General features: G+C 42.1%; 2 protein-coding genes across 2 annotated transcripts in view; one reads left to right on the top strand and one right to left on the bottom strand.

Annotated features, from left to right (window-relative positions):
* The first annotated feature begins 397 nt into the window (after positions 1-397).
* nr2e1 (nuclear receptor subfamily 2, group E, member 1) lies at positions 398-7,408 on the top strand. The gene is made up of 9 exons (XM_063222460.1): positions 398-455; positions 3,878-4,023; positions 4,673-4,760; positions 4,886-5,121; positions 5,410-5,556; positions 5,759-5,855; positions 6,232-6,381; positions 6,618-6,723; positions 7,075-7,408. Exons 1-9 carry the CDS (start codon positions 398-400, stop codon positions 7,235-7,237), a joined length of 1,191 nt encoding a protein of 396 aa, XP_063078530.1. The 3' UTR covers positions 7,238-7,408.
* An 8,949-nt stretch (positions 7,409-16,357) lies between these two features.
* The window catches only part of snx3 (sorting nexin 3), a 40,132-nt gene continuing 28,718 nt past the window's right edge, over positions 16,358-27,771 (bottom strand). Inside the window, exons 2-4 of the mRNA XM_063223376.1 lie at positions 27,642-27,737; positions 25,202-25,326; positions 16,358-18,345 (exon numbers count right to left, since the gene is read on the bottom strand). Coding sequence (XP_063079446.1) covers positions 18,240-18,345; positions 25,202-25,326; positions 27,642-27,737 — 327 coding nt within the window. The 3' untranslated portion in view covers positions 16,358-18,239. The remainder of the gene's footprint in view (positions 18,346-25,201; positions 25,327-27,641; positions 27,738-27,771) is intronic.

Here is a 27,771-nt window from a genome sequence, read left to right on the forward strand (position 1 = left end):
GCGGTCGCTTAGACTTCCGACTGGAGTAGGGTGTGCTGCAACTCATCGCTTCATCCAATTCGCCTCCGGTGATAGATGTGACCACGACACAATTCTACAAGTACGAACGGGAGCGGCAGGACTATATGGCAACACGCTTTTAATTCCAGAAGGCCGACTGAGGACAGAAAGGCACTGATAAAAGCCAACTGGGACTATATTTAAATGACGTTAGCTTTGTGAACTGCCGAGCATCCACGCAAGATAACGCATTTGAACCTCATTCTAAGGGACAAACAAGACTTATACAAAATTCAGACTATCGTCAAAGAAGGATTTTTATATTGTTGACTTTTTCACCATTCGTTTTGCTCGTCCGCATCGTCTGCTCTCGACTCACTGGGTACAAGCTTGCACTATGAGCAAACCAGCCGCTTCAACAAGTGGTTGCTTGGACATTCTGAATGTCAAATCAAGTAAGTGTCTTCATCTTCATATTTCAGTCGTCTAAAAGGCTATTGATCTCCACTGAATTTTATTTAGGCAGCTGCATGTCTCTTACTACTTGTTGGGTTTTAGTTAGCAGTTCATAATTTCCAAATGAGTGTACGCAATGCCTCCAGTGAAATAGTCACTTGTGGACATTGTGTTGTGCAGTGGTAAAATCGTGGATACGCACTTAGAATGGACATTTACGAGCATAGAGAGAAATGTGCAGGCAACAGCAAACTAATTCGTTTTGCCTGCTCTAATTGCTACACCCGACCGAATGAAATATATATCATATATTAATATTATAAGAGCGCATTCGTTGCTGAATGATTTTGTGTGAATGATCTAGCAATGATTGGACCTGACTTACACAATTTTGGGTATGGCTTAAGGTATTCATGGCTTCACCTGTAGCTACCCTCAGGTAGGTTAAAATGATGAGCAAGTGAGAAGTGAGCAGGTGCATTTTTGAAGCATGCACAGACAGACGCTAAAGCATGTTGTTGATGCAGGCCAGTTTTTTAGGGCTATGTTCCCCGTGGAGAATGAGTAATGCCATAGCCAATGTTGTACACTGACTCAGATAAGCACGTCCATTTTTATTAAATAGCCTACATTTTTTGGAAGTAAAATGTAACCTGTTCAGTTTGGCGTAATCTATTGGGTCAGGTCTGGCAATTCGGTATAAGTCTGACACGCACGTACACTAGGCAAATAACCTATTTCATTTCTTTCATTTACTCTTTTCTTTACTTGGACACAATGATAATAGCCGTCTTTACAATGATATAAAATGCCCAAATGCTTCAGCTGTAAATTTTGACCCATATGTCATTCACTCTCTAAAAGATAGTTCCTGCGTAATAACACTCTTGTTTAGAGATTGTATTGGCGCTAGGCCTATCAATATTTCGAGCTGTTCATTACGCATGCAAATTGCCGTTCAAAGTTGATGATGAACTTTATTCATAATTTATTTTCCAGTTTTCATGCATGTAACTGCATGTACCAGAACAGGCCCCTACCTCCCTTTGCATTGCCCCGTCCCATTACACACAGCTCCACTACAAACCCAGTCGTACTTTAACTGTAGATTATTTTACCGGATAGAAAGCGACTGCCATAATAAGTGCATTTCTCTGCCTGAAGTGCCTTAAGGCTGGTGGACGGCAGCGGGCAGGTAGGCTCTGGTGGTGCACCTCTCTGTCTGGGTGGCCCCCTGTGTCGAGTCAACCGGGAAGCTGTGTCCATCCTTGACCCCTCAGTAGTGAGCACGGCTGACAGTAATTGCAGTAATACTGTATGTTGTAGGCTATATTTCAGTAACTTCAACACTGTACATTAACGATCGACCCTCCCAGGGAAGCCATGGTGCATACGTTGCATTCAACAAATGCAGAGTGAACTGGTGTTCACCATTTTAACCCCCACCATTTTAACTGCATGTGATGCCATGGTAAATTCGATTGAGGACACTAACCAACTTTTTACTCGCACTTGCTATGCCATAGATCTATTTACTGAATTAAAAAAAAGGGCTTATTGCTCTATTTAAAGTGGAGGTTGCTCACCAACAAGTCATTTTCCTTAATTATAGTGCAACACTTAAATGTAGGCCTATGCCCAAATGATTGTCATTTTAAATAATTGAAATCTAAAGAGAAACCTTTTTTCAGTTTTGTAGCCTTTGCATTCATGTGCTAAAAAATAAAATAAAAATATTAAGAATGAAGAGACATCACATAATTCTCATAAAGATAATTTATTAAAACGCCAGCGGTTTCTATAATCCTGGCCTCTTTTAAAGTTAGCATATTATAGCTGATTAATAACACTAGAGGAAAACAATGGACATAAAACATAGCCCATCATTTTACAATTAGATATTTTATGAACATGCCCGCAGTTTCTATAATTCTGGCCTCAATCGATTTAAATGTAGCCTATTATAGCTGATTAATAAACACCAGAGGGAAAATGGACATAAAATATAGCCCATCATTTACAACTGTATTGTACATAATTGTACATATTCTTTGGAGCATTGAGAATATTCCTAAACGCAAACCAGTACCCACATTTATTCTAATCACAAAACAATTATAGACAAATGAATCATTTAAAAAAATAAAAACGCAAATATCAAACTATAATAGCCTAGTGTGGTCCATACTTTTTTTACATTCTTTATGGCTGGCATGTAATCAAACGTGTTAGTTCCTCCATGCATGAAGAGCATGCCTCACAACCAACCTAAGATATTTATATCACGATGCCTTTGCGCGGTTAACTCTCTGTGAGAATTGGCTCGAATTATAATGCAGCTTTTCACCCCATAGACCCAAACGGACTTGAAGTCAGTATACCGTCAGTTTCAAGTCGTTATTTTTTTTCTTTTTCTTCTTTTGTCACGCCCGTACTTACCGGAGCATATCCGAATTCCCATGCTACCTTTTTTGACGGGTCACTGGTCACTGAATAGGCAGGTGTCAAGGTGTCAGCGTAATTACATAGTCGTTCCTCTAAACGACTTTCCTTATATACATGCAAATATACGTCTATAAACGGATTTAAATACAGGGGGACAGGGAGTGGAAAACTTTTCATACACAGTAAGAAAAGGGAGGGAGAGGAGGAGGAGAAAAATCACAATTTTCATTTACTCTGGACTTCATTTACATACTCTTCATCTGGGTCTGTGAGACGCGCTGGTGCGCTTTATTCGCGCTGCCGTGTCACTCCCTAATCCGCGAGCCTATAGAGCGCGCGAAGAAAGCAGCTGTCGAGCTCCATTATGAAGCGGAGTTGGCAGCTTGTCCAGACCAGGGCCAGTCAGACGAGATTCAATGGGCGAAATCATTAAGTTAACACATTCCCTAATGTCGCCATTGTGCGAGCCCACCGAACATTGTCTTAGAGAGACCTACGAATATGACGCTTCCCACCCTTGTGAGCTGCTGTCAATGCACGCATTCCCATGGGCAGTCTTATTAGAGGGGAAAATTTGTCTTTTGTTACAGATTGTTCTGTGCTGTGCTGTGCTCTGTGTGTGTGTGTGTGTGTGTGCGTTCGGTTCATTATAGGGGAAAAGGGGTGGGACAGAGAGAGAGAGAGAGAGAGTTCTAAACGGCTTTTCAAAAGTTTTTTTTAATGGGCTCCACAGAGGGATGACGTAATTAACTAACTCAGTAGCCTCCCCTAACTTTTGTTTCCTATACCATTTCAATTCTCCTCAGTCTCAAACTCTAGCTAGCAATGGGTGTTAAGAGAACTTGTGGGCTGCTTATTGCTAAATGACAATTGGATCAAAGCCTTCGATTCAAATGACAATGCGTTTAGGCTATAGTTTGATCGCAAAGGGAACACGGAGTGACATGGGTTCTTCTCTTGTGTGTGCACTTGAAAGGTAGGATCTTGGACATCCCCTGCAAAGTGTGCGGGGACCGGAGCTCTGGCAAGCATTACGGCGTGTACGCATGTGATGGCTGCTCCGGCTTCTTCAAGAGGAGCATTCGCAGGAACAGGACTTACGTTTGCAAGTCTGGCACTCAGGTGAGCAAAAAGACACGACCACTTTTGATTGGAGTGTTGTCGGACTGTCACTGTCTGGACACGCTCTCTCTCTCTCTCTCTCTCTCTCTCTCTCTCTCTCTCTCTCTCTCTCTCTCTCTCTCTCTCTCTCTCTCTCTCTCACACACACACACACACACACACACACACACACACACACACATCCACTCTCTCTCAAATGAGGGTCAAATAAGGGTTAAGTTCCCCTGAAATTTGTAATCGAGAGATAATCCCCATAAATGTGGAGGGTTAGCGCGCCACCCCAAGCTGCAAATAACCCAGAGCACTTCTCCCCGCGTTCCTCTGAATGTAATCCAATCTAGCTCTCCGGAATGAGTGGCTGGCCGGATTTGGATGGTAGGTGGGCGGGTATGAGACGATTGGCTAAGCGGTAGGGGATCCGGTCAATGACAATGATTATCACTCGATCCTTCACCGGAGGAGTGGCGTCCCCCCGGGATAATGACTGAGGACGTTCCGCTCCTGCAAGTGTGCGCGCGCCTCAGTAGGTGTTCATCGCAAGAAGAGAACGTAGAGAGGGAGAGAGAGAGACTGTGTGTGTATGAAGGAAGTTCTTGCAGGAAAATTAATATAAATTATAATGTCTCCTATTTCTTCCTCCTCTCCTCAGGGGGGATGTCCGGTTGATAAAACACACAGAAACCAGTGCAGAGCCTGCCGCTTGAAAAAGTGTCTCGAAGTCAACATGAACAAAGACGGTAAAAAAAAGCTCAATTCATGTCGACAAAAATATCGTATTAACTTGTTGATTGTTCTCACAACCTGTTTGATTCTATTACAGTGCGCTAATTATATGTTGTGTCATTCCTTTGTCATTGCGCAGCCGTGCAACATGAAAGAGGACCGAGGACGTCCACCATCCGGAAGCAGGTCGCACTCTATTTCAGGGGTCACAAAGAGGTCAACGGATCCTCAACTCACTTCCCGCCATCCTCCATACCGGGCCCGCCGTTCTTCACCACCGTGACGCAGATCGAGCCACACAACCTAGAGCTGAGCACAGTCTCGAGCACGCCAGAAAGACAAGCCATTGTAGGACTCGCGCAGCCTACTCCTAAGGTGAGCTTTTAGCATTATGCATGAAAAGTAGAATAATATTTGCTTGTGTTTGTATTCATTATTTGCTTGTGTTTGTATTCAATGCAGGCTATACATTCTGTGCCCTTGTGCCTTGCACTTTAGACCCTTATTACTTTGACAGTGACTATCCTTGCGTCTTTCTTCCCTGGTGCCCTTTGATGTCTTATGCGTACCACTTGCAGTAGCCTAGTCATTAACAATTGCATTTCCCCCCAAAATGGTCAAAAGGCTGTTGTAGCTAAATCAAGAAACTACCACTTGTTGCAGTATCCCCACGAGGTGAGCGGTACCCCGATGTACCTGTACGAGGTGGCCACAGAGTCGGTGTGCGAGTCAGCAGCGCGTCTCCTCTTCATGAGCATCAAGTGGGCCAAGAGCGTGCCGGCGTTCTCCACGTTACCGTTACCAGATCAGGTGAGCACAACACCCGCGTCGACTTGCTTTTGTAAAATAGCTTACTACCATGCAGGCTATCACGGGCTATTTATGTTGTAATAAATGTGTTATTAAACGTTAGGAAAACCGTCACAAAAGGTACGAGAAATGACGATAGGTCTAACCTATAGGTCTACACTTTATAGCCAACTGATGTGTTATTTGCGATGTGTTTTTGCAGTTGATCCTGTTAGAGGACGCTTGGCGGGAACTGTTTGTTCTGGGCATCGCGCAGTGGGCGATTCCGGTTGATTCCAGCACCCTGTTGGCAGTGTCCGGTGAGTACTCGGTCTAGCCTTCTAATAACCCATATAATGCGCATGCGTTAGTTGATTGGTTTTATGAATGGAACCTAATTAACTGCTGCCTTCTGGGGCGGCAAAAGTATGGCGTAGGTGGAGGGCTCCAAGATTTGACAACAAAACTATGATTATAATTATATCATTACGCTATACAGACTTTACTTGCTGAAGTTGTGACTTTAATCTTCTTAAATATTTTGCGACATGGGTTTAAACGGTTTTGATCATCATAAGGCACACTTAAGTCAAGTAGGCCCATTCGTGTGTTCGTGAATTTGGTGGCAGAATAATCACAATTTCAAAACCCTATTGTCCTTATAATTGTCGATAAAACCGTGTTGTGCTCGTGCAGGTATGAACACAGAGAACACCGAGTCTCAGCGGCTGAATAAGATCATCGCAGAAATCCAGGCGCTTCAGGAGGTGGTCACGCGCTTCAGGCAGCTGCGGCTAGATGCAACAGAGTTCGCCTGCCTCAAGTGCATAGTCACATTCAAGGCTGGTAAGACTCGCTTTCTAAAAACATTTTGCGTGACGAGAGACAAAACAATTATGTTTTGTTGGTTAAGTATCATTAATACATTATCCTGCAGTTGTATCATCAGCTACGAAGCACAAAAGGCAAATAAAAACCTTAACTTTGACTAAACTATATTCATATGACAAACTATTTTAAATTAGGCAGCAGATTAATTTGCATAATTGTTTAATACATGCCTTTGTTCTTTTTATTTGTAGTTCCCACTCAAGGCAGCACAGAACTGAGAACTTTCCGTAATGCCAGTGCCATAGCTGCTCTTCAGGACGAGGCCCAACTGACGCTCAACAGCTACATCCACACCAGGTGAGTCCTGCGCATGTCTAACTGTGTAACCCACCTTTGGATTTAAGGAGGAATTGAATGATTCTATGAATGTTTAACTTGTGTAGATGAAAATAAATAATTCGTATTCGAATAGGCTAATATTTACAAACCAAACAGTTGGCCTATATTATCAGTTTCATAATAGTTTTACGCACGCTTTACAGTAATGTTTTTGACTGTTTCTTTATGCATGATAAATATTCCACACTTTTTTCTTTGTATTACCCCCAATAGTCTTTGGCGTAATGTGCGTAAACATGTGCGTAATGGATGTGCGTAATCTACTAACCGCTACCGTTTAGTAAAACAGTGTCCCATTTGACTCCTCAGGTACCCTACGCAGCCGTGCCGGTTTGGGAAACTGCTCCTGCTCCTTCCCGCGCTGCGCTCCGTGAGTCCGTCAACCATTGAGGAGGTGTTCTTCAAAAAGACAATCGGGAACGTACCAATTACGCGACTGCTATCAGACATGTACAAATCCAGCGACATCTGAGCTCGCTATCAAAGACGTCAAACAATTCAAATGCGCACGAACAGTCTCTGGGCCTGCGTCATGTCTTCAGTCAATGGCGCTATAATTGCCCTTAAGTAGACCTGATCCAGACTGAATGTTTAAAAGTTCAGAGTTACCATTACAGGGAATTAAACGATATTTTTTTCGTTATGTAGAGTTAACTGTTACTTTAAACGTGTTCATTGTAATGTGCTAATGAAATTGTCTTTAGATTATTTAAGTGGAAAAATGTTTGTTTTTCATGTTTTCAGTTTGTTGTTCAAAAGACAAATGTTATTGTTGGGCAGACCTGTTTGGGATGAGTGACCTATGAGTTTACTTTAAATTGTACAATCAATTTAGTGTATTTAACGACCGTCTATTGTACCTGTAAGAAAGAGGAGCTTTACGACCTATTTCCGTTTAATATTTAACACTGCAATTTTTATATCAGCGAGAATGGAAAAACCAAAAAAAAAGAGAAAAATAAGAGGCAGAGGAATAACAAAAGAGAAGAGATAAAGAAAGAAAGAAAGAAGGAAGGAAGGAAGGAAGGAAGGAAATAGAAAGGAAAACGGGAGACTGAGGAAGAGCGACAGGGACATGGGTCGCTGTCCCCAGACACAGTGCTGAAACCAAAGTCTACTCTCTGGAGGACGCGGCGGGGTTAGTGTCCAAACGTCTCCCAGGCCAGGGCCTTTGGCTGCCAACAGTGACTCTCATCATATTCACCTTAAACTTCAGGTCGAATATCTCGTTGAGAAACTTGAGTTGTTACTGATGTGAGGATAAGTGTCCATTTCTCTTATTTTCTCTCCGCTTTCTGCACGCGTAAACGGTTGCGTAAACGCAATAGGTTGCGTAAAAGGACAAATGCTATGAGACATTTGAAGAGGCACTCCATTGCTCAACGTCTGTAACGTTGGTGTTCTCGGCTGTCAAGATGACGTTGCACTGGGAAAAAAAAACAATACTGTCGTAGCCACTAACAAAAATGAACGTTTCAAGCACTTGTTTTTTCCCTCCTGGTAGTTGTATATACGTACATTTCTGTTGTAAAATATGTGGAAATTTAAACTTGTGAGTTGTTCTGCAATATTAGAATAAATCATATTGAAACATCATCGACTGCCTTCTTACACATACCTATGACAAAGGTCATTTCATTTCAGAAAGCTTCATATGTAAGAGGGGATGCCTGGAGTAGTGCTTTATTTTGAACCGTTTGTAACCTTGCAGGAGTTGGTCTAACGCAGTGGCTCTCTTTTTTTGAACAAATAACCTGTCCAAGTTGGTTGGTGTTGTAGGCCTAATTGTTGGGATGTGAGAAGGTGGGCTCTCCAACTTCTCAGTGTGTTAATGACTGGGAGCTGTGTGAAGGTATGCGCGTTAAGTGTATTATTGGAACTTGAAGCACTCGGAATGAACCGGGGTGACGGTCCACACCCGTGTGGCTTCTCCTTTTTCATATCCAAGTGTGACAGAGGGCGCACATCACGTTGCGAGCATCAGGGGAGATGCTTTAATGAGCCTGATGACGCACTGAGGCGAAAAGCGTTGTTCGCTCTAATAAAACGAGCATAAAGTCAAGAAAGTGTGCGGTAGACTTCTTTCTTTTGAAATATTGAACATTCCTGCATCTACCAGCACATAGGAGCTGTAATTTTTATGTTTGTGTGAGAGGGTGAGATCAGCTCTCCCCTTTCCCTCAGTTTCGCGTTTCGAGTTTTTAAAACTCAAGCTGAACATTCATCAATTGCGCAACTGATTCGAACAGGGCTTCGCGGTGCACGGTAAGGAGCGTGCACGGAAGAAAACTCTTCTGATCGTCTTTAAGTCACACAATGGCCTAGGACAAATATAGGCCTTATTGCAGATACGCCAGAACAATATCATCATGTCTTAGGCCTTCAGAGTATCCTAGGGCAAAGTCCAGACAAGGTGAAATGGCATTTAGTCATTATGGTGCTTGCTGTCAAATGCTGGAACCAGCTTCCTGTTCAAATTACAACTGAGGTGAACATTCATCGGTTGCGCTTCTGATTGGGACTGTGCTTTGCGGCGCACAATGAGAGGCGTGCACGGATGAAAACTCCTCTGATCATCTATAGGTCACTTTTCTTGTTTTGCTTATCACTGCAGCTTCCGGTCATTATTGAAAAAATAGGTTATTCTAGAACAAAGCCTACAGACATCAGACAATAGGAGCTTGAAAAATGAACATTCATTCAACCTAATATTCTTTCATGCACCATACTAGCATTACTATGAGACACTTATTATCATTCACCAATCCTATTCAAAGGTTACCCATGTAGAAAGTTAGATTTAGTGGAAAAATAATTTCATTAGGCCTACTTGTGGATAGGCTACTTCCTTGAGTGAGCAGTAGAGTCCCGGTTGAGAAACATTAGAGGCTAACATTTTTATAGAAAATGGAAGGAACACTGGCCCTTGAAAACGACGTTTTGTGAGTTGTTTGCCACAGAGTGCATTTGGAACAATCGTTGTGAAAAGGCCCTCGGACCTTGGAAAAGTTCCAGTGCTTCGGTGAATCTTGGATTGTGAAGTGCACTTTGATGATTCAGGGGCTTTGGCAAAAATTGCCATTTCTCCTTTAAAAAAGACGACAAATATACTTTAATTGAGGGCATCTACTGTACCTAGAAACCGGCGCATTTTCGTTCTTTTCCCCTGGCAATGACCGCACCAACAGATATGCTACAATTACAAGGCTGGCAGCGATCCCGGCACCTTTGACCTTCACTCATGCCGTCCAGAAATGACAGGTGGAAATCAGAAGAGAGGAGGGTAATTTTGAGAGCGAAAAAACACACTTTATAATGTTGACTGAACAAATGAGGTGGGGGGTGGATGGAAGGAGTGTGTGTGTGTGTGTGTGTGTGTGTGTGTGTGTGTGTGTGTGTGTGTGTGTGTGTGAGAGAGAGAGGGCGAGAGAGAGAGGGAGAGAGAGAGAGAGAGAGAGAGAGAGAGAGAGAGAGAGAGAGAGAGATCTTTTATTTGGGGAACTTCAGGACTTTCTTTAACACTAGAGACTAACCCTTGGACGACTGACAGGTGAGTCACAGAAAGTGTTCTCTCTGGGCAGCAAGCACACACTGAATGGAGTCTGCCTGCTCTAATGTAGAGCCAAGGACGAGTGCCCTGCTGGCACTTGAACTACATACACAGTAAATGTTGCGGTGTTAATTCAACACTTAGAGAGTTCATTTAAGTCCAAATGATGTCAAATCAACTCTCTGAGTGTTCAATGAGCACTGTAGACTTTAGAGGTGAATCTATCCAGGTCATGCATTAAATGGCACAAACCTCTGGATTCCAAACTGAAAGCCAACAGGCTTTCCTTTCATTGTCGTTATTAATACATAATCTATAAGCTTGCTTACACACACTTCTGCTTGAATATCCCCATCCAGTATACACGTAGGCCTGGATAGTAGGCTAATGTAGGTTTACTTTGTTAACTCTGGCCAGACATACAATAAGAGCCCAAACAGCAAATGGAGGGAATGTTTAGTGAGTAATGACCGAGTTTGTCTGGAACATTTTTAGTCAATTGTAATTGCATACAGTGCTGTGCACAGTGGCGGAACTAGACATTTATTCTTGGGGGGGTATTTCAGATGGGCATGCTCTTACAAGAAAAAAACTCTCAAACACCATAGAATGGATATAGAGAATGACTTTTTGGGTTCTTATGAAAGATCCGTCAGTGTTACCAGATTGAGCGGTTTCCGATGGTGATCTACGGGTTACAGTCTTTGCCTATTGCTTAAACACTATAGGCCGAAGCTTAAACCAAAGTAGCATATTGTTAAGTTGTTGGTACTATAACTTTAACACATGTTGCTGTAAGTTAAACAAAAGTCCAGCTTTACACTTTCATACCAATTTTGCAAAACAGTTGCTCCTTTGCAAAACACACATCTCCAGCTGTCTACACACCATTTCACAAGCTCAATGAGACGCTCTTAAAAGTTACCACCATCATTGTTTTCACCAGAAGCACTCGTGTGGAACTGTGCAGTCTTTCTTTCGATCACCCCCAGCGAGTTTGAAGATATCGCACCTAACGCACACATTTGGCTGCAATGTCTATCGCGCGCGAAATTGACATGAAATACGCATGTTAACACGTTCATGCACAAATTGTGCCCTCGCACCTGTATCCTGCATCAAGCATACAGAGGGCCTACAACTACAATATGCACATGGTCACCAAAATTGGACAATAGAAGATTGGAAAACGTTGCTTGGTCTGCTGAGTCTCAATTAGAGCTGTACAGGATCCAAGATCCGGTTCCGGATCCGGCAGGACAATAGGGTTTTTCAGACTATCCGGATCCGGCAGGATCTTAAGCAGTGGATCCGGTATCCGGCAGTTACCTAAAAATCAGGATCTGGGGCATCTCCTTTTACGTAGCCTAGGCTTTTCAGTCAGTCTTTCACAACCCCAATCGCTGCATGGAGTGAAAGCCCTTTGGAAGCGGCCGTTGAAGGCAGTGTGGCAGTAAGCCAATCAGTCTTAAAAAATAGTTTGCGCCAACGTAATAAAAAGGGCCCCACGTGTGCGAGTTGGCTATGTGTTTCAACCCTTTCGTAGGATCCGGTATCCGGTTCCGGATCCGGCAGGATCTTAACAAGTGGATCCGGTATCCGGCAGGATCCTAAAAATCAGGATCCGGTGCATCTCTAGTCTCAATATCTGTTGCCACACTTGGATGGTAGGGTCAGAATTTGGCGTCAACAACAGGAACCATCCTGCTTTGAATAAAACGTTTCAGGCTGGTGGTGTAATGCTGGTGTGGGGGACATTTTCTTGGCAATCTTTGGGCCACTTGGTTTCTTAGTTCCTTCAATTGCGCCAACCTGAGTATTGTTGCAGGCGGATCTAAAGGCCAAAGGGGGTCCAACCCGGTACTATCAAGGAGTACCTAATAAAGAGCCAGTGAATGTATATTTTTTGTAATTCAAATAAATTATTGTAATAATTCAACAGCATTGAAGATACATATTGTAAGCATATTCATAAAACAGTATTGATGTTGGTGACTTCTGACGGTGGTGACAGGGGGTTGCTTGTTCCAAATGTGTTCACATTAGACATTTTATTTTCCCTCTGTTTTTTTAGGTACTTCATAGGTCTTCTAAAAAAGTATACATTAACATTGGCATTGGCAATTAACCATGACAGGTTATGGTTGTGACCATAGCATTTTAAAAAACAATTAGAAAATTGGAGAGAAAATAATAAACTTACAGAAGCTTTATATATGGTGACAGATGCAGTTGGGCGGAAGGTTTGGATAGAGGTCCTGGTAATGTAGATGACCTATGCATGCCTGAATTTAGTGACTTTTGAAAAGTTCTGTAGAACTATTTGAATGTCATTCCAAGTAATGGTGATATTATTCAATTCCACCTGTGAGTTTTAAATTTTTAGCCGACTGAAATGATCATATCCGTGCTAAGGACAGCAGGTTTTATAGGGGTGGGGCAGGTTTACAGTAATGAGAAATAATAGAATTACAATTGAACCTTTAAAACAAATGTATATACAGTGGGGGCGATAAGTATTAGAGCCTTTGCTGATTTTGCCGGTTTGCCCACTAATAAAGACAAGATCAGTCTATAAATGTAATGATAATGTGTATTCTAACATAGAGAGACAGAATATCAAAAAGAGATTCCAGAAAATAACTTTAAAGAATATATTTAAATAGATTTTTGTTTAATTTAGGCAAATAAGTATTAAACCCCTCTACCTAAAGAAGACAAAGTACTTTGTGGCAAAGCCCTAGTTGTCTATCACAGAGGTCAGATGCTTCTTTTAGTTGATGACAATGTTGGTGCATATAGTAGAAAGGATTTTTGCCCATTTTTCTTGATTATCTCATTAATAGTTTGTGGCTGTAGCTTGGCAAATGGGAGGTTCAGTTCCCTCCATAGAATTACTATACGGTTAATGTTTGGAGACTGTCTAGGCCACTTCATGACTTTAATATGCTTCTTATTGAGCCACTCCTTCGTTGCTTTGACAGTATGTTGCGTATTATTGTCATGTTAGGAGATCCAAAAATGGCTCACCTTCAGTCTAGTGATGGAGGGAAGGACGTTTGCACTCAGGATTGCACGATACATGTCTCCCTCCATCCATTCCTTGACGATGTGAAGTTGTCCTGTGCTTTGGCCAAACACCCTCAATCTATAATGATACCACTTTCATGCATGATGGTGAGGAGGGTGTTCTTGGGATCATAGACAGCAGTTCCCTTTCTCGAAACACATTGAATTGTGTTAATGCCCAACAGCTTGATTTTGGTTTCATCTGACTACAGCACCTCCTTATTATATCCTGAACCAGTGTGATGCTCATTGGCAAACCTCAGGTGGGACTGCACAGGTTCCTTCTAAAGAAGAGGTATCATGTGTGCACTACATACTTTTAATCCTCTATGGCAGTGGTTCTCAACCTTTTTCGTGTCACATACCCCCTAAGCCTTTTTGTTGTGCCAGGATTACCCCCTCATTCATGGTCTATACTAGGGTTTAATCCCGGGACCCGGGATTCCCGGGAAATCTGATCAAAACAATTTCCCGTTTCCCGGGAAAGCCATGACGGGAAACCGGGAAAAAAATTAAGTGCGTGTCTATTTGTTGTCCTAGCAACAGTAAGCAACAGTGCAATCTAGCAGCGGTAACACCAGAGACGGTTTAGAATAGGGAATCTTTGGTAACACTTCAGGCTCACTTAAGCAGCAGCAGTAGGCTACAGGACCTTTTCAGCAATGTCTGGTTCTGCTGCCAGTTTTGCCTGGAGGCATTTTCTGAAATTGGACAATGACAGTGCGAAATGCACTTTGTGTGAGCGAATTATAATAGTAAGGTCGCCAAATTCCGCCCACTTCACTGATCACTTCACTGAAAACGTGATAATATCACTCTTTCAAATACTATTTAATTATGCTCTCGTAGGCCTATATTTTTGGATAGCGGCAACTGTGTAGATGAGGTAATGAGCAATATTAGCTAACATTGGTTGTCCTTTCTATCGTAATTTGGCGATAACGTCCAGCATGTCCAAAATCTAGCTTCTCTGGCGAAGGGACTCACTAGTTTAGGCGCAAGAACAGCCCTCTCGGGCGACACGGCGTCAAACTAGTGAGTCCCTCTGGCGAAAGGCTCCAATTCCGCCCGCTTGATTTCAGGTCACGTCTGTATTTCCGTTTATTATTCCTTCATGCTGTTGTGTTGATTTGGTTCACACGTGTAGTCCTGGCTTTACCGATGCAGGAACTGTGGAAACGGTTGAATAGGCTACTTTTGGTCCTAAAGTGAAACAGGGAAGCGGCCAGGGCGAGTTCATAGCCAGAATGTCGTCGTGAAATTAAAGTTCCATCTGCCGTTACGACACCCTTCATTGCAATGCTGTTTATGGCCGTTTGACTCGGTTTTAAATGTCATCACCGTTTCAAATATTAAGCATACAAACTCCGTATCATGTCGATATCCATTCCTGACTTAAACAGTGGACACATAATTAACTAGTAGGCCTATATAGGCTATAAGTAGGCGGGCGGAATTGGGGGACGGGCAGGCGACTTGGTGTCACCGTCACCAACAATCCGCCCGTCATTGATAAGCGCTGCATGCTGCGCACAAGCTATCATTTTACACTTCGTTATTATTGTTGTGTGGATAGTAGAGCTTAATCTTAATTCTTTTCTCCCAATAATGATACAAACACTAACAACTTGATACAAATGCCAGTTTGGGAGGAACAGTTGAATTATAGCCCCTACATGACTAGATCAAAAAATGGGGGGGAAAAACAAACAAAAAAAACCCCGGGATTTCCCGGGATTCCCGGGAAATGGGTCGTCCTATCCCGGGATTTGATTCATGCCATTTTCGGGAAAAATATTAAACCCTAGTCTATACTATATCTCTTGCTATGTGTCTATGCCCCATATATTTGCTATTATTACATTTTCCCAAGTACCCCCTCCAGTGTGCTTGTGTACCCCTAGTGGTACACGTACCCCTGGTTGGGAAACACTGCTCTATGGCATTAAGCGCTACCAGTAGTTTTCTCCGTGATTTTGGTCCCAGTAGCTTTGATATCATTGCCTAGTTCATCCCGTATAGGGTGCTTTATTTCGGTTCTCATGATTATCGAATCCCTACAAATGGTCAAATCTTGTATAGGACCCCAGACAGGCTAATGGATGGTCATTTTGTATTCCTTACATTTGGGAAGAAATGCATCAACAGTTGGGTCCTTCATACCCAGTCTCTTTCTTGTGGCTTTGTAACCCATTTAATCTTTGTTCAGGTCTAAAATCTTGTCCCTGATATCCTTTGACCGCTCTTTGGTCTTTCCCATGCTGGTGAGGTTGGAGTGTGATTGATTCACTCATACTATGGACTGATTCTGCTGATTCAATGTCTCTTTTATGCATGTTAGTATGTAAAGGTGTCTTTAATTCAGATGACAATTTGATCGGAAGTGCCCATCTGGTCTGTGGGCCCAGAACTGTTATCAGTTGGTAGGGGATCAAATACTAATTTTGCTCAATGAAATAGAAATAAATTAATATATATTCTCCTAAAATAATTTCTGGATTTTCTTTTTGATATTCTGTCTCTCCATATTAGAATACATATTATCATAAAATGTATTGACTGCTTGTGTCTTTGTTAGTAGGCAAACCAACAAAATCAGCAAGGGATCAAATACTTATTAGACTCACTGTATGTGCAACAGAGCCCTTGATCATTACCTGAATTTCTTTAGTTCATGTAACTGAAAATGTAACTGATTTTCAACAAAATTAGCACTTTTCTCTGTGGAACATGTTTTTGACAAACTCAGTGCTATGATGTGGCCGAGAAATAAACCCAAAGAAAACCAATGTTCCATGATGATGAGCAAAATCAAACAGTGTCTTTATGAGTGAATATAGCAAGACCAAAATGTGTCGACAGCGAAGTGTCTACGAGTTTGGATAATCCTTCATTTTGGCGTTTCCACATATGTCAGAAAAACAAGGAATATGAAAGTACACAAAATCGCAGGAAAACTGACAACAGACAGTATAAAAGACGTGTCGTGTTTGACCTGTTTTATTGTAAAATTTCTCAAAATAAACAAATGGCAAGAGCTGTATACAAATCTCCTTACATGCACCATATAAACGCAAACTCTCCCATCGGGTGTGCCTGTACGTGTTTGTGTGTGAGTTTGTGTGTTCGTGTGTGTGTGTGTGTGTGTGTGTGTCCATCTGTGTGTGACAGAGAGAAAACGTTTGTGTGTCTATTATAAAATCTTGCTGAGGCTTCAAAAGACTAGTGTTTTTTAATACACTTGCAGTTGTGCACACACAAACGCACTGTTGTGTGTCAAAAGTTTATATATTTGAAGGGACGCTCTACAAAGTGTGCTGCTGAGGGTGGACAATGAGAGTGTGTGTATTCGGTTTTAAGAGTTGCATACAGGTGTGTGTTTGTGTGTGTTTTCATCTTTGTGGTTATTTTATTTGAAAACTCTTTATTGTTATTTTTGGTTTGCATGGTCGTTTTCCCAAAGGAAGTTCATCATAATTCTCAAAGAGCATAATTCTCACAGCAATACAAGACGGACAACATACAAATTTTAGTGGTGTTCACAGACAAAAAAAAGAGAGAATTAAATTAAATGAACCACAAGAAAGAAAAAGAGTCATGTGGTTAAATTCACACTAGTTAAAAGTTGGCGTCGGAAACGACAAAGTTTGAATTTACACAGAAGACAATGATCAGGAAGTACAATAAAAGAGCATCTTGACAGACGTAAAAAGTGCTGCATAAAACCTACTGACAAAATGTCATGTCAACATACTGTATGAGCTGAACGTGTTTCTATGTTGGTTTAACACAATAATATCATGTACGTTTGGAACATTCATGCCCTTGGTAAAATAAAACAACACAGCACATAGCCACACAGCCTGCTTTCATCAGGTGGTTACATGCATGCCTTTTTACAGTGCTTATGGTTCTCAGTTGACGTTCAGGGAGATGTACAACAAGGTTAAGGTGAAACTGGTTTAGTTAACCCAATGGCTACTGTGAACCTGGAATAGCCCATGCAGGACTTCATTCTCCTCACTAAATCAATACTAACAGGCTCTTCTTTGATCAGTTTTGCGCCTAACCATTGGGTTAACTAAACTGAACCACCTTTGCAGTGCACTCCTTCAGTTATAACGATTGAGTCAGGTTACTTGTCTTTGCCACTTGAGTGGTACTGGTGATAAATGGGTCTTTGCTCAAGCTTAAAAGGATCTTTCATAATCAGTGGTTACGCAGCTGCTGTTAAGACGTGTACAAACCCATAGCTTCCTCCAGGACCTTAGAAAGAAAGCACCAGTATATCTCCTACCGTACAGCAGCACTGCCTCTTTTTCAGTGATCTTAGCTCCGCAAAGCTTCAAGTAAAATAAAGTTAACTTGCAACATCATACATTGAAGTTGAATTGATTTTTAATTTGGGCATGCGTTGCCCAATCGGGTTAGTTGTTTTTGTGGTGGTGTGTGTTGGAAAGGGTTTAATCTTTGCTAATCTGGGGTCTGAGCCAACACCAAGTCTCTTCTTCTAGTAGGCCTATAAGAGCATGTTGGAGAGAGTCTGTCAAACTCTGGTTTGAGTTGAAGTCTTTGGAGAGGGTTGACTGGAGGGAGTTGTTGATATATTGAGGCCTGGTCAACGTGTCATTCATGACGAGTTCGTTGTGAGACTGTAGCAATATTCAAGCCCATCAGACAAGACATTTTAGGATTTTCTTATTATATATATTTTTTTTTCCATCTTTTTACCTGGATTGTCTAATTTCTCATGGACAGCTTTACCTGATTTCTTGTAATAAGGGGAGCATTATGGCTAGTCTGACGGGACCTGACAGGACGAGGTGGTGGTGGCGGTGCTGGGGCTGGGGCACGTTCAGGCATTTCGGATCTTGGATGGCGTGTAGTTCTTGTCTACAGATTCGTCCTGCAGGAACATGTGAAGGCAACGTTCGTTCTGGGCCAGAGGATGTCCAGCCACTCTGGAAAAGGAAAAGAAAGAAACAAAACAGACGGTCAATGTCTTAAAATAACACTGAGAGTTCTTAATGTCAGGCTCAGAAAGCAGAAGTAGAAATGATTTCCTTCTCACAGAGGTTACTTCACTGAGTAGCTGTCATTAACCTGTCTAAGAGGTGCAACACTCTAATATTGTTTGTAGTTTATTTCCAGAATTGATGTTACCCTTTTCACAAATACTTACCACCGCCATCAAACTCTAAGTATTGGGATGCTCGGAAAATTGTTCTTTTTATACATGAAGAGGATGATCTTCTCCATGTCCAAATAGATCTTTTTTGCTGCAAAACCTATTGTACTTTAGTCATACTTGTAAATATTTATGAAAAGGTCAAATTTGGCAGCACTGTTGCAATACCCACTCTGGTCACCATCCCACACAGTGCACCTTTAAGTGCTCATTACGATCAGCTGCCTCAGAGCAGCATGGATCACATTTGGGGTGGAGGTTTTATTTGCTGACAGTGTAGGTCCTACAATGACCAGTGTTGCCAGATTGGGCAGTTGCCCGCCCAATTGGGCTACTTGGGATGGCAGTCTGCGGGTAAAAACGGGAAAAATTGGCAATTTGGCGTTTTTTTCTGCAGTTTTGTGCCCATAGAAATCAATGCAATTTGTTGAAATTGGGCGGAATGGTTTTTGAGAACCTTTTGGGCGGGATTTGATCTCACACATCTGGCAACACTGACAATGACTGGTGTCACAGCCCCTCCGGAGCCCCACCCCCAACCGTGGCACAGCCACTGCGAAAAAAGATAGCAAAACACCTGTAGCTGCTAATAAAAACACGAATACCATGCTAGTATTGCAGTAGCGTGGTGACAGCACAGGAATAACATATAAATAGAGCTAATTGGCAATTTTCACGATTTTCATCGGGGGCAGAGTTTCACGATGGTGCTGCCCCCTAGTAGGACCCATCCCTAGGACCGGTTGGCCCACCCCTAGCATTGTCCCTATTTGCTGAAATCAGGACCGACACTTCTGAACAGAGAATATCACTAACAGAAATAAAGTGGAGAATTCACTTTGTGATCAATAGAGATCAGAAGGCCAACATGGGTGGTAAAAGGCGACTTAAAACTTTAAAATGAAGAGACACAAAAACAAACTCTGTGGCCAAGAAACACAATAATATACATTTTGTGATCAATTGGCACCATAGATATACTTAAAGTGTGTGTAACTGATAATCATCACTACCCTAAAAGCTAGCGCAAACAGCTGGCATAGATTTAATAGGTCAGCTTGCGTGATAAAGAAAACAAATGTTGAAACATGAACTAAATCCCTAAATTCTGTACTCTTCCTTAACCAGAAACACACATACACACAATGAAAGCGAATAAGTAAACTTTTTAGAGCTTTCTACTAATGGATAGAATTCACATGCCAGTCATTAACACGCACGCACACGTACACACACACACACACACACACACACACACACACACACACACACACACACACACACACACACACACACACACACACACACACACACACACACACACACACACACACACACACCTCAATTAAGAGACCTCAGAGCCATTAAAGCAGGACAATAAAATTTAATTCAGAATTCTTTTCTTCCCTCTGATACCCAAGAATCTTAATTACTGACAAACTCCTTCGCACCGCAAACAGCCTGTGAAACCCTGTCGCCTCCTATTCAAAGATTCAAACAGGTAGCCTCTGCGAATTTGCACATGAAACGACGATAATAGCAAAGTCTGCAATCAACACTAAATAATTACTGTTGTGCGGTAACTTTTATTGTTCTGCCGATGTGTCGGAACTGATCCTCGGATCAGAAAATAGGCAAAAGGGAGATGCTTTCAGCAGTCCGAAACAAGAAGACAGAGACAGAGAGTGAGAGTGTGTTGAGAAAATGAGAGACATACGCCCATAATTTTGCGCGCAATTATCATAAATTACACATCGAGAAATAAAACAAATGCAGAAGTCTGCCACTGCTGTCGCTCCGACACTGAGGCAACATGCACAGGTAATTATAGTCAGAGTATGAGTGAGTTTACACACACACACACACACACACACACACACACACACACACACACACACACACACACACACACACACACACACACACACACACACATGTATGCACTACCACACACACACACACACACACACACACACACACACACACACACACACACACACACACACACACACACACACACACACACACACACACACACACACACACACACACACACACACACACTTCTACGCATGTAAAGGAACATCTGTGTTCCTTGCCGAATGGGCAAAGCAGTTTGACCTAAGGAGAAGCTGGAGACAAATAATCTAAATTCTAGCGCCTCTTCATTTTGACAAGTGATTCAAGTGAGCGCTCGAAGATTACACTTGACTGGTGTCAAGGAGAGAGCCTCTTCAAGAAATTTGAAGATAAAAAGAAAAAGGAGTTGGATTTGGGGAAAAAGGTGACCAAAGCTGGGTAGAGAGAAAAAGAGAGAGAGAGAAAGGGAGAGAGAGAGAGAGAGAGAGAGAGAGAGAGAGAGAGAGAAAGAAAGAGAGAGAGAGAGAGAGAGATAGAGAGAGACAGAGAGAGAGAGAGAGGGAGGAATACGTTGTGAGGAGACTAGCCAAAAAGGTACATGAGACTTAAAGACATGAGAGTCTGAGCTTTCCTTTGTCAAGATAAAGTTTACTGTACAACAGAACTACAAAGCAACATAAAGTAGGTTAACATTTTAGTGTTTACTGCACTTCTGCCTCAGGCAAAAACTGGGACATCAGCTTGAAAGACTCGCGGTGTCCTAGTGCATGGTGCGGTTGGTTACACACCACACTAACATTGTCGGTTGAAATTTAATTCAAATGGCGATTGTCACTACCAACAGTTTTTAGTGTCGTAACACTGGTAACCGTGACCACTCCACATCCCACAAGCCATCCACTTCTTGAAGTGCAGTACTTAAAGATTACTTCATTACTTGGCCGATGTCTCTTGATTTTTTGGCACTAGAACACATTTGCTGCAATCCCTGTACCGATGTACTTTTTCAATGGTTGTTTGGTCCTCTTTTGTCATTTCTGTACTTCCTTCACTTTAGCCTTTTCAGGTTGTTTTGACTTTGTTGCTAACTTACGAGAGGAAATCGAAACACATTCTTAAAGCTGCCGTCTATAGTCCAGGAGCCGTGGGGTTGGACCCAGAATTTTTTGATAAAGTTTATTTTTTTGCTTTATCTTATAGATTGCTTTATCTTGTAGATTGTTGGTAGGTCTTCAAGATTTCAGAGGGTGCCCGGTTATATCTCTTGAGCATTTCCAGATAGTGAGCCTTTATTGTCTTATAAATGCAAATTATGACAAAAAACAACAGACACCTAATATTACTGTGAATGATGTTACAAAATGTACCAAATTGCTTATATTATCTGAAAAAATATTTACATTGGGGACGGTCTTAGCACTGCCCTCATTGAAACAAACCCAATATGGGGTAATAATTAACCCTTTCAGAGTAGCAATCCCACAATTAACTGTGCATTATGAGAGCCTGTATGACATCACCTTTATTCACATATTGGTAGCCTACCACAAATAGCCACCTCAACCCTTTGCCTGCTCTGTTGCAACCAGCGGGGTTCACTTCCTCCCAGTGGCCAAGATGGGTGCTGCTTGGGACACAAGTGAGTAACAGGAGTCTTGGAGCGTCATCTCCAGTCTGACCTTGGCATCCCTCTGCCTTAACGACTATTGGGATACCCCTACCCCTACACATGAACACGCAAAAAGGCGGGGGAGGGGTAAGGGGTAGGGTCAAGGGATGAATTGAGATTGAGCCTTGTACTCCTCTGCCAGGCAAGTGATGGGAAGTTCCAGCATCCCTCTACCATAAAGCCCAATGCTACTGAGGCGTCTGGGAAGACTAAGTCACTTCCTGGCATAGGCGTTGACCCGTCTCTCCAGTTTTTCCACCTTTGAGAGTGGAACCTCGTAGAGGGTTAGTGGCCAGAGGAGACGTGTCAGGAGACCATACTGCATACACCAGTTATTTTGTGAATTTGCTTTTTTTGACTGTATCTCTTTCCATGCTAATACGACCACCATTGAAATTCTGTACTGAACATTTCCTTATTTGTGGACAAACAAGTATTCAGCCAGAAATGAAATAATTATTCATTACACTTTGTATATTGTGTTACAATAACACGGGAAGAGTAAATAGCAATGTATGAAATGTTATGAAAGATATGTTGAAATTCTGTGTTGAATTAGTAATCCTTTCTGTGTATGTCTGAGCTGACACCACCAAAATGTGCCTAAATGCTTGAAAAACAGCTAGTTATGTAATTGTCTAAAATGTTTTTGGAACAAGGAAACTTTGTCAACTTTGATGTGGTAGGCCTACCACCCAGAATTCTCTATGGTCAATCATAGTGCAGTTATGAAGCGGTCAAAACCTTGTGGGCTATGGCTGCAGCGAAACCAGCATTAAAGGGTTAATATCTGAAATTGGCATATCACCCACTCTTATTTTGATGGGTAAGTGTCGGGCAACAACAAACAGCAAAACTAAACAATCCACTATGAGGTATAAAGCCAGTTTTGGCAAAATGTTGGCCTTTGTGTCTCAGACTTGGAAAACCAGGCTTTTTGGGTAAATGCCCCGCCCCAAACATGCATGACCCCACCCCCACTGATGTCCATACCTCACCTCCCGTTCTTGTACACATCCTACAATGTAAACAAGCACAAAAATAAGTATGGTATAGGGTATTTGGTCAGCATAACATGAATGGGAGCAGAAAACTGTTGTAATCCATGGCTGCAGCACATCCGGCATAAAAGGCTCAATATCTGGAAATGGTCAAGGGATGTCACCGGCCACCCTCTGGAATCTTAATAGGTACACCTTGGGTAACAACAAACTGCAAAGAAAAAAACTATCAGACGAAGCTGGGTTGGGCTGATATTTGGCATTTGGCTGCCGGACTACTATAAGTTTTGCTGTCGACACAGGTACACCCTCTATCCTGAGATTTTGGAAGTTGTACACGAATTATCAGAACACCCAAAGTTGAAAACCGCTAAATATGCAGTCGATTAATGCATGCAATTCCTGTCCCGTCCTCCAAAATGCCAGTGAAGGTGTGTGATTGGGCAGCGACCAACACCACCAAACCTGTTTGGTTAAGATAACCAAGGGAGCGCTGACATTTTCTAAACAAGACTGCATGCTTCGTGGGGAGCTAGAGAGCTCGTATTTTTTCCGTAATGGGCTATTTCATGTACTGCTTTCAGAATCTCATGACAGTTCGTGGTCATATGACCAGGGCTCTAAATTAACTTTTTCCACCACCAGCCAATTTGGCTAGTGGACATTTTTTCTTACCAGCCAAACAGAAGTTCAACTAGCCATTTTTTTTTTTATCTCGCCAAAATAAATGATGCGTTAGGCTAGTTATTTTATTTTAATTATGGTAATTTTGTTCAACAATTTCTGCAACACAGATACACTATAGGCCTGCATACTAAAGGCCTATGCCTACATAATAAGCATAGGCCTATTATAGGCTATATATTTTTTCATTATTTTTTAACTTCTGCTTTATTTTTTACTTTCATTACTTAGGCCTAATCAATTTGATTAGTTTTTGTTCAATTCCTCTGAAAACAGCTGAATCACATCACACAAGCCACTCACATAACAGACCTTTAACATACAGTAACCAAGCACACAGCCAAACTCTCCAAAACCTCACATACGCACACCCCAAGGAAGGAGAAGAGATGAGAGGAAAAGGAGAGGAGAGAGGAGGAGCTCTTCTCTTATCTACCATGCGCAACAAAATGACAAGAAGCCTAGTTTAACTAAAAGTAAATAATATCACGGGAATCTTCGCTTCCTTTGTTACTTCCACAGCTTCGTCGTTGGTTGCTTTTTTGTTATTTGTTTTCTTTCCGATGGCGTGGGCTTTCCAACTTAGTTGCGGCGGGACTTGGAACATTTCAGAAGACGCTCACACTACTCTGACAGTCAGCTCTCCTCCTCTGCCCTTGTCGCTATTTCGTTCCACAACCACTCCTTTTTTAACGTCACTATTATTACGGTTACAATTACTACTAGCATTCACCAACACACAGAACCTTGCTCTAACCCCGCCACATTCTCATCACTCGTACAAAACATAGGCAAGTCATGTTGTTGAAACGGCCAGGGCCTCGCTGCTTCAAAAAGGCAGCCTAGTTATAATAGCAGTAGTGACGTTAAAAAGGTTGTAGCGAAATCGACGAGAGCATAGGAGGAGAGCTGCCTGTCAGAATAGTGTGAGCGTAGCTGACAGAAGGCTGGTCGTCTGAAATGTTTTCAATGCTGGCGCGCGCAACATCATGGAGTTGCCGCTTGCTGCACTGGAAAGCCCACGGTGGGAGGCTACGTCGTGACGCTAGTGTCCATGGGTAATGTAGGAAATCTCGCCTTAAGGGCTCTGCATACTTAACGCGCACACGTTCGTCATAGCAGCGGTTTACCGTTCATAATTTACTGTACTCGGGCGCTACTGGCCAAATTGGCGGGTAGGTATTTTTTTCTACTAGCCAAAATGAATTTTCACCCGTGTTTGGCGGGTTGGCGCGTGTTAATTTAGAGCCCTGCATATGACTAAAACAAGCTGCAGACTTTAACAAGTTTATTTTTCATACTGTTGAAATGTCTTCAGTGCACTTGAATTTTAGCTTGAACTTGAGTGATTGACCTCCACAAGACTGTATTGTTTTGGGGAAAAGCTGAAAGATAATGGGGAGAGTGGGACTCACTTATTGAGAAACTGCTCTAGACCTTGTCTCCTCTCCTCAATGAAAGAGTCATCAAAGATGCCATCGTCTCCACGGAAGGGCAGCTGACGAAACAGGGCTTTTCCAGGCAAGGGCGGTACCACGACCTGGATGGATGATTGATGGGATCGATGGACGGACAACAGACAAACACACAGAGATTCTACAGTTAATGGCAATCAATAGCGCCTCTGGCAGACAGTGCACACCAGTAATGAGTACACCTCTTTTTAACAATATTGCAATAAATACACAAATTAAAATGGTGATATGTCACCATCACTCATTGCACTTCATTGTGCGTCATCATTTTCTTTTTCAACCTGGCAATTACCACGCACATCCATGGCCAATGCTGCTTTTCTGAAGAGGTGAGAGTGATTCAGTGATTAAGTATGGCGCCTGATCTGAACTCATTTGAAGTTTTGATTTTCATTCGAGTATTGAGGAGAAAACTGGGCATCTGTCTGGGCTGTACTCACTTTTGCACCACCATAATTTATCCAAATGGGAAAATATGTCATTTAAGTTATACAATGAAACGGTAACACTTTATTGTAGGGATACATCTTTTAGCACTAATACATACAATATTAATGCCTGTGTAAGTAACTTGTAAGGCATGTACTATGTAAAATCAGACAGTTGTTAAGCATGTATTCACAAATGTTTTGTTCATGCCCAATTAGGGATTTATTACTAATATAACCTCAGTAAGGACCAGTAAGCCTATATTTCTATTTATTAGTAAGTAGTAAGTGGCAGAATACAATGTTTATAAGCTCCCGACACACTGTGTGAACAAACCCTGAACAGTGTGAAAATAGATGTGGAATAAGGGTTCCTATTCTAAAGTGATGCATTGCTCAGCCCAGATGGCTTAGGGCCCCCTCACTACCAAAGTCCCCCTCATTACCTAGGGCCCCCACACCACCGAGGCCCGCACTACCTAGCCCCCATTGATCAGCGAAGTGTAAGGGTAACTTATATTAATTAATTAATTCAAATTCACCTGAGATATCTAATTTTCTCTTGTTCATATCAGTGCAAGTAAGGTAACAGGACTCAGAGCCATTATATAGCTAGGATTGAACGTACACTTGTCAATGACGTTGAGTTGGTGAGATGTAATTTTTTTCATATAGTTTTAATTGTAAAAACCCCAAAATAAATGCAGAACATTAGAATAATAGTTTTGAAGTGAAACTAAACTATTCTTTTGTGATAATTAAGTTAATGTTTGAGAACATTAGCTTCAAGAAGTGCAGTGCATGATGGGTACGCAATCTAGGCCTACAGACAACCTACCCGGCTCTGAGCCTACCTACGTCCTTAGCTCCTCCCCTCACTCGTTCAATTTAGTTGTTATCCAAACAATTTAGTTGTTATCCAAACAATTTGCCATGTACGTACCAACAGAAATATTATCATTGCTGCATTGGCCATGCATTGCATTTCTGACTAATGGCGTACCCATCATGCACTGCACTTCTTGGAGCTAGGTTTCTCAAGCATTAACTTATTTATCACAAAGGAATAGCTTAGTTTCGCTTCCAAACTATTACTCATCGTTATATTCTGCATTTATAGTAGGGTTTTTACTATTAAAACTAATTGGTGTATGAAAAAATGACATCTCACCACCCCACCGTCATTGAGAAGTTTACGTCCAATCCTTGCTATATAATGCTTCCTGTTACCCATTTATACATTGAGTGGAATAAGTGAGATCTACATATCAATTAAGGCTGATGCAGGATCAGATAAGTTCTTACACTTTGCTTCCCAAGGGGTGGGGGCCTAGGTGGTGTGGGCGCCCGAGGTAGTGCAGGGGCCCTAAGCCATCTGAGCTGAGCAATGACTCACTTTAGAATAGGGACCCTTATTCCACATCTGTTTTCACACTGTTCAGGGTTTGTTCACACAGTGTACCAGGAGCTTATACACATTGTATTCTGGTCCTTACCGCTTACTCATAAATAGAAATCTAGGTCTACTAGGTCCTTACTAAGGTTATATTGGTAATAAATCCCTTATTGTGCATGAACAAGACATTTGAGAATAAATGTCTAACAACTGTTTGATTTTGCTTATTACAAGCCTTACAAGTTACTTATCCAGGCATTAATATTGTATGTATATACAATCTTCACAGATCTTGTATTGAACTTCAATACAATCTGTATTTATACAGCGCAATATCACAACTAAAGTCGTCTCAAAGCGCTTTCAAAATACACATACACACACTTTCCCACATTCACACACCAGCTCTGGAGGCTGCCGCATGGCGCCATTTTTGAAATAACTTCTGTGCATACAATAAAGGCTTTTCAGAGGGAGTTAGTCTTGTGGGCTATGTTAAGTCTTGTGGGCTCCTCTCCTCTCCCGTCCTGTCCTGTCCGGCGTGCCTCCTCCTCACCTTGCTTTCCCTCTCCAGCTCTCCTCGTAGCCACTCGAAGTCACTGTATCTCCTCCGCACCCGTGATTCCTTCAGGCGGAAGATGGGCAGATTGGTCTGCGGGGTAGACACACGGAGAAGGAGGAAACGA

The sequence above is a fragment of the Engraulis encrasicolus genome, chromosome 18, assembly GCF_034702125.1.
Source record: "Engraulis encrasicolus isolate BLACKSEA-1 chromosome 18, IST_EnEncr_1.0, whole genome shotgun sequence".
Lineage (NCBI taxonomy): Eukaryota > Metazoa > Chordata > Actinopteri > Clupeiformes > Engraulidae > Engraulis > Engraulis encrasicolus.

Bases quoted from the DNA above. Each gene is read 5' to 3' on its own strand.
- nr2e1 (XM_063222460.1), top strand. From the start codon at position 398: ATGAGCAAACCAGCCGCTTCAACAAGTGGTTGCTTGGACATTCTGAAT. The intron at 6,382-6,617 runs GTAAGACTCGCT...TTTTATTTGTAG, and splicing joins CATAGTCACATTCAAGGCTG to TTCCCACTCAAGGCAGCACA. The intron at 6,724-7,074 runs GTGAGTCCTGCG...TTGACTCCTCAG, and splicing joins AACAGCTACATCCACACCAG to GTACCCTACGCAGCCGTGCC.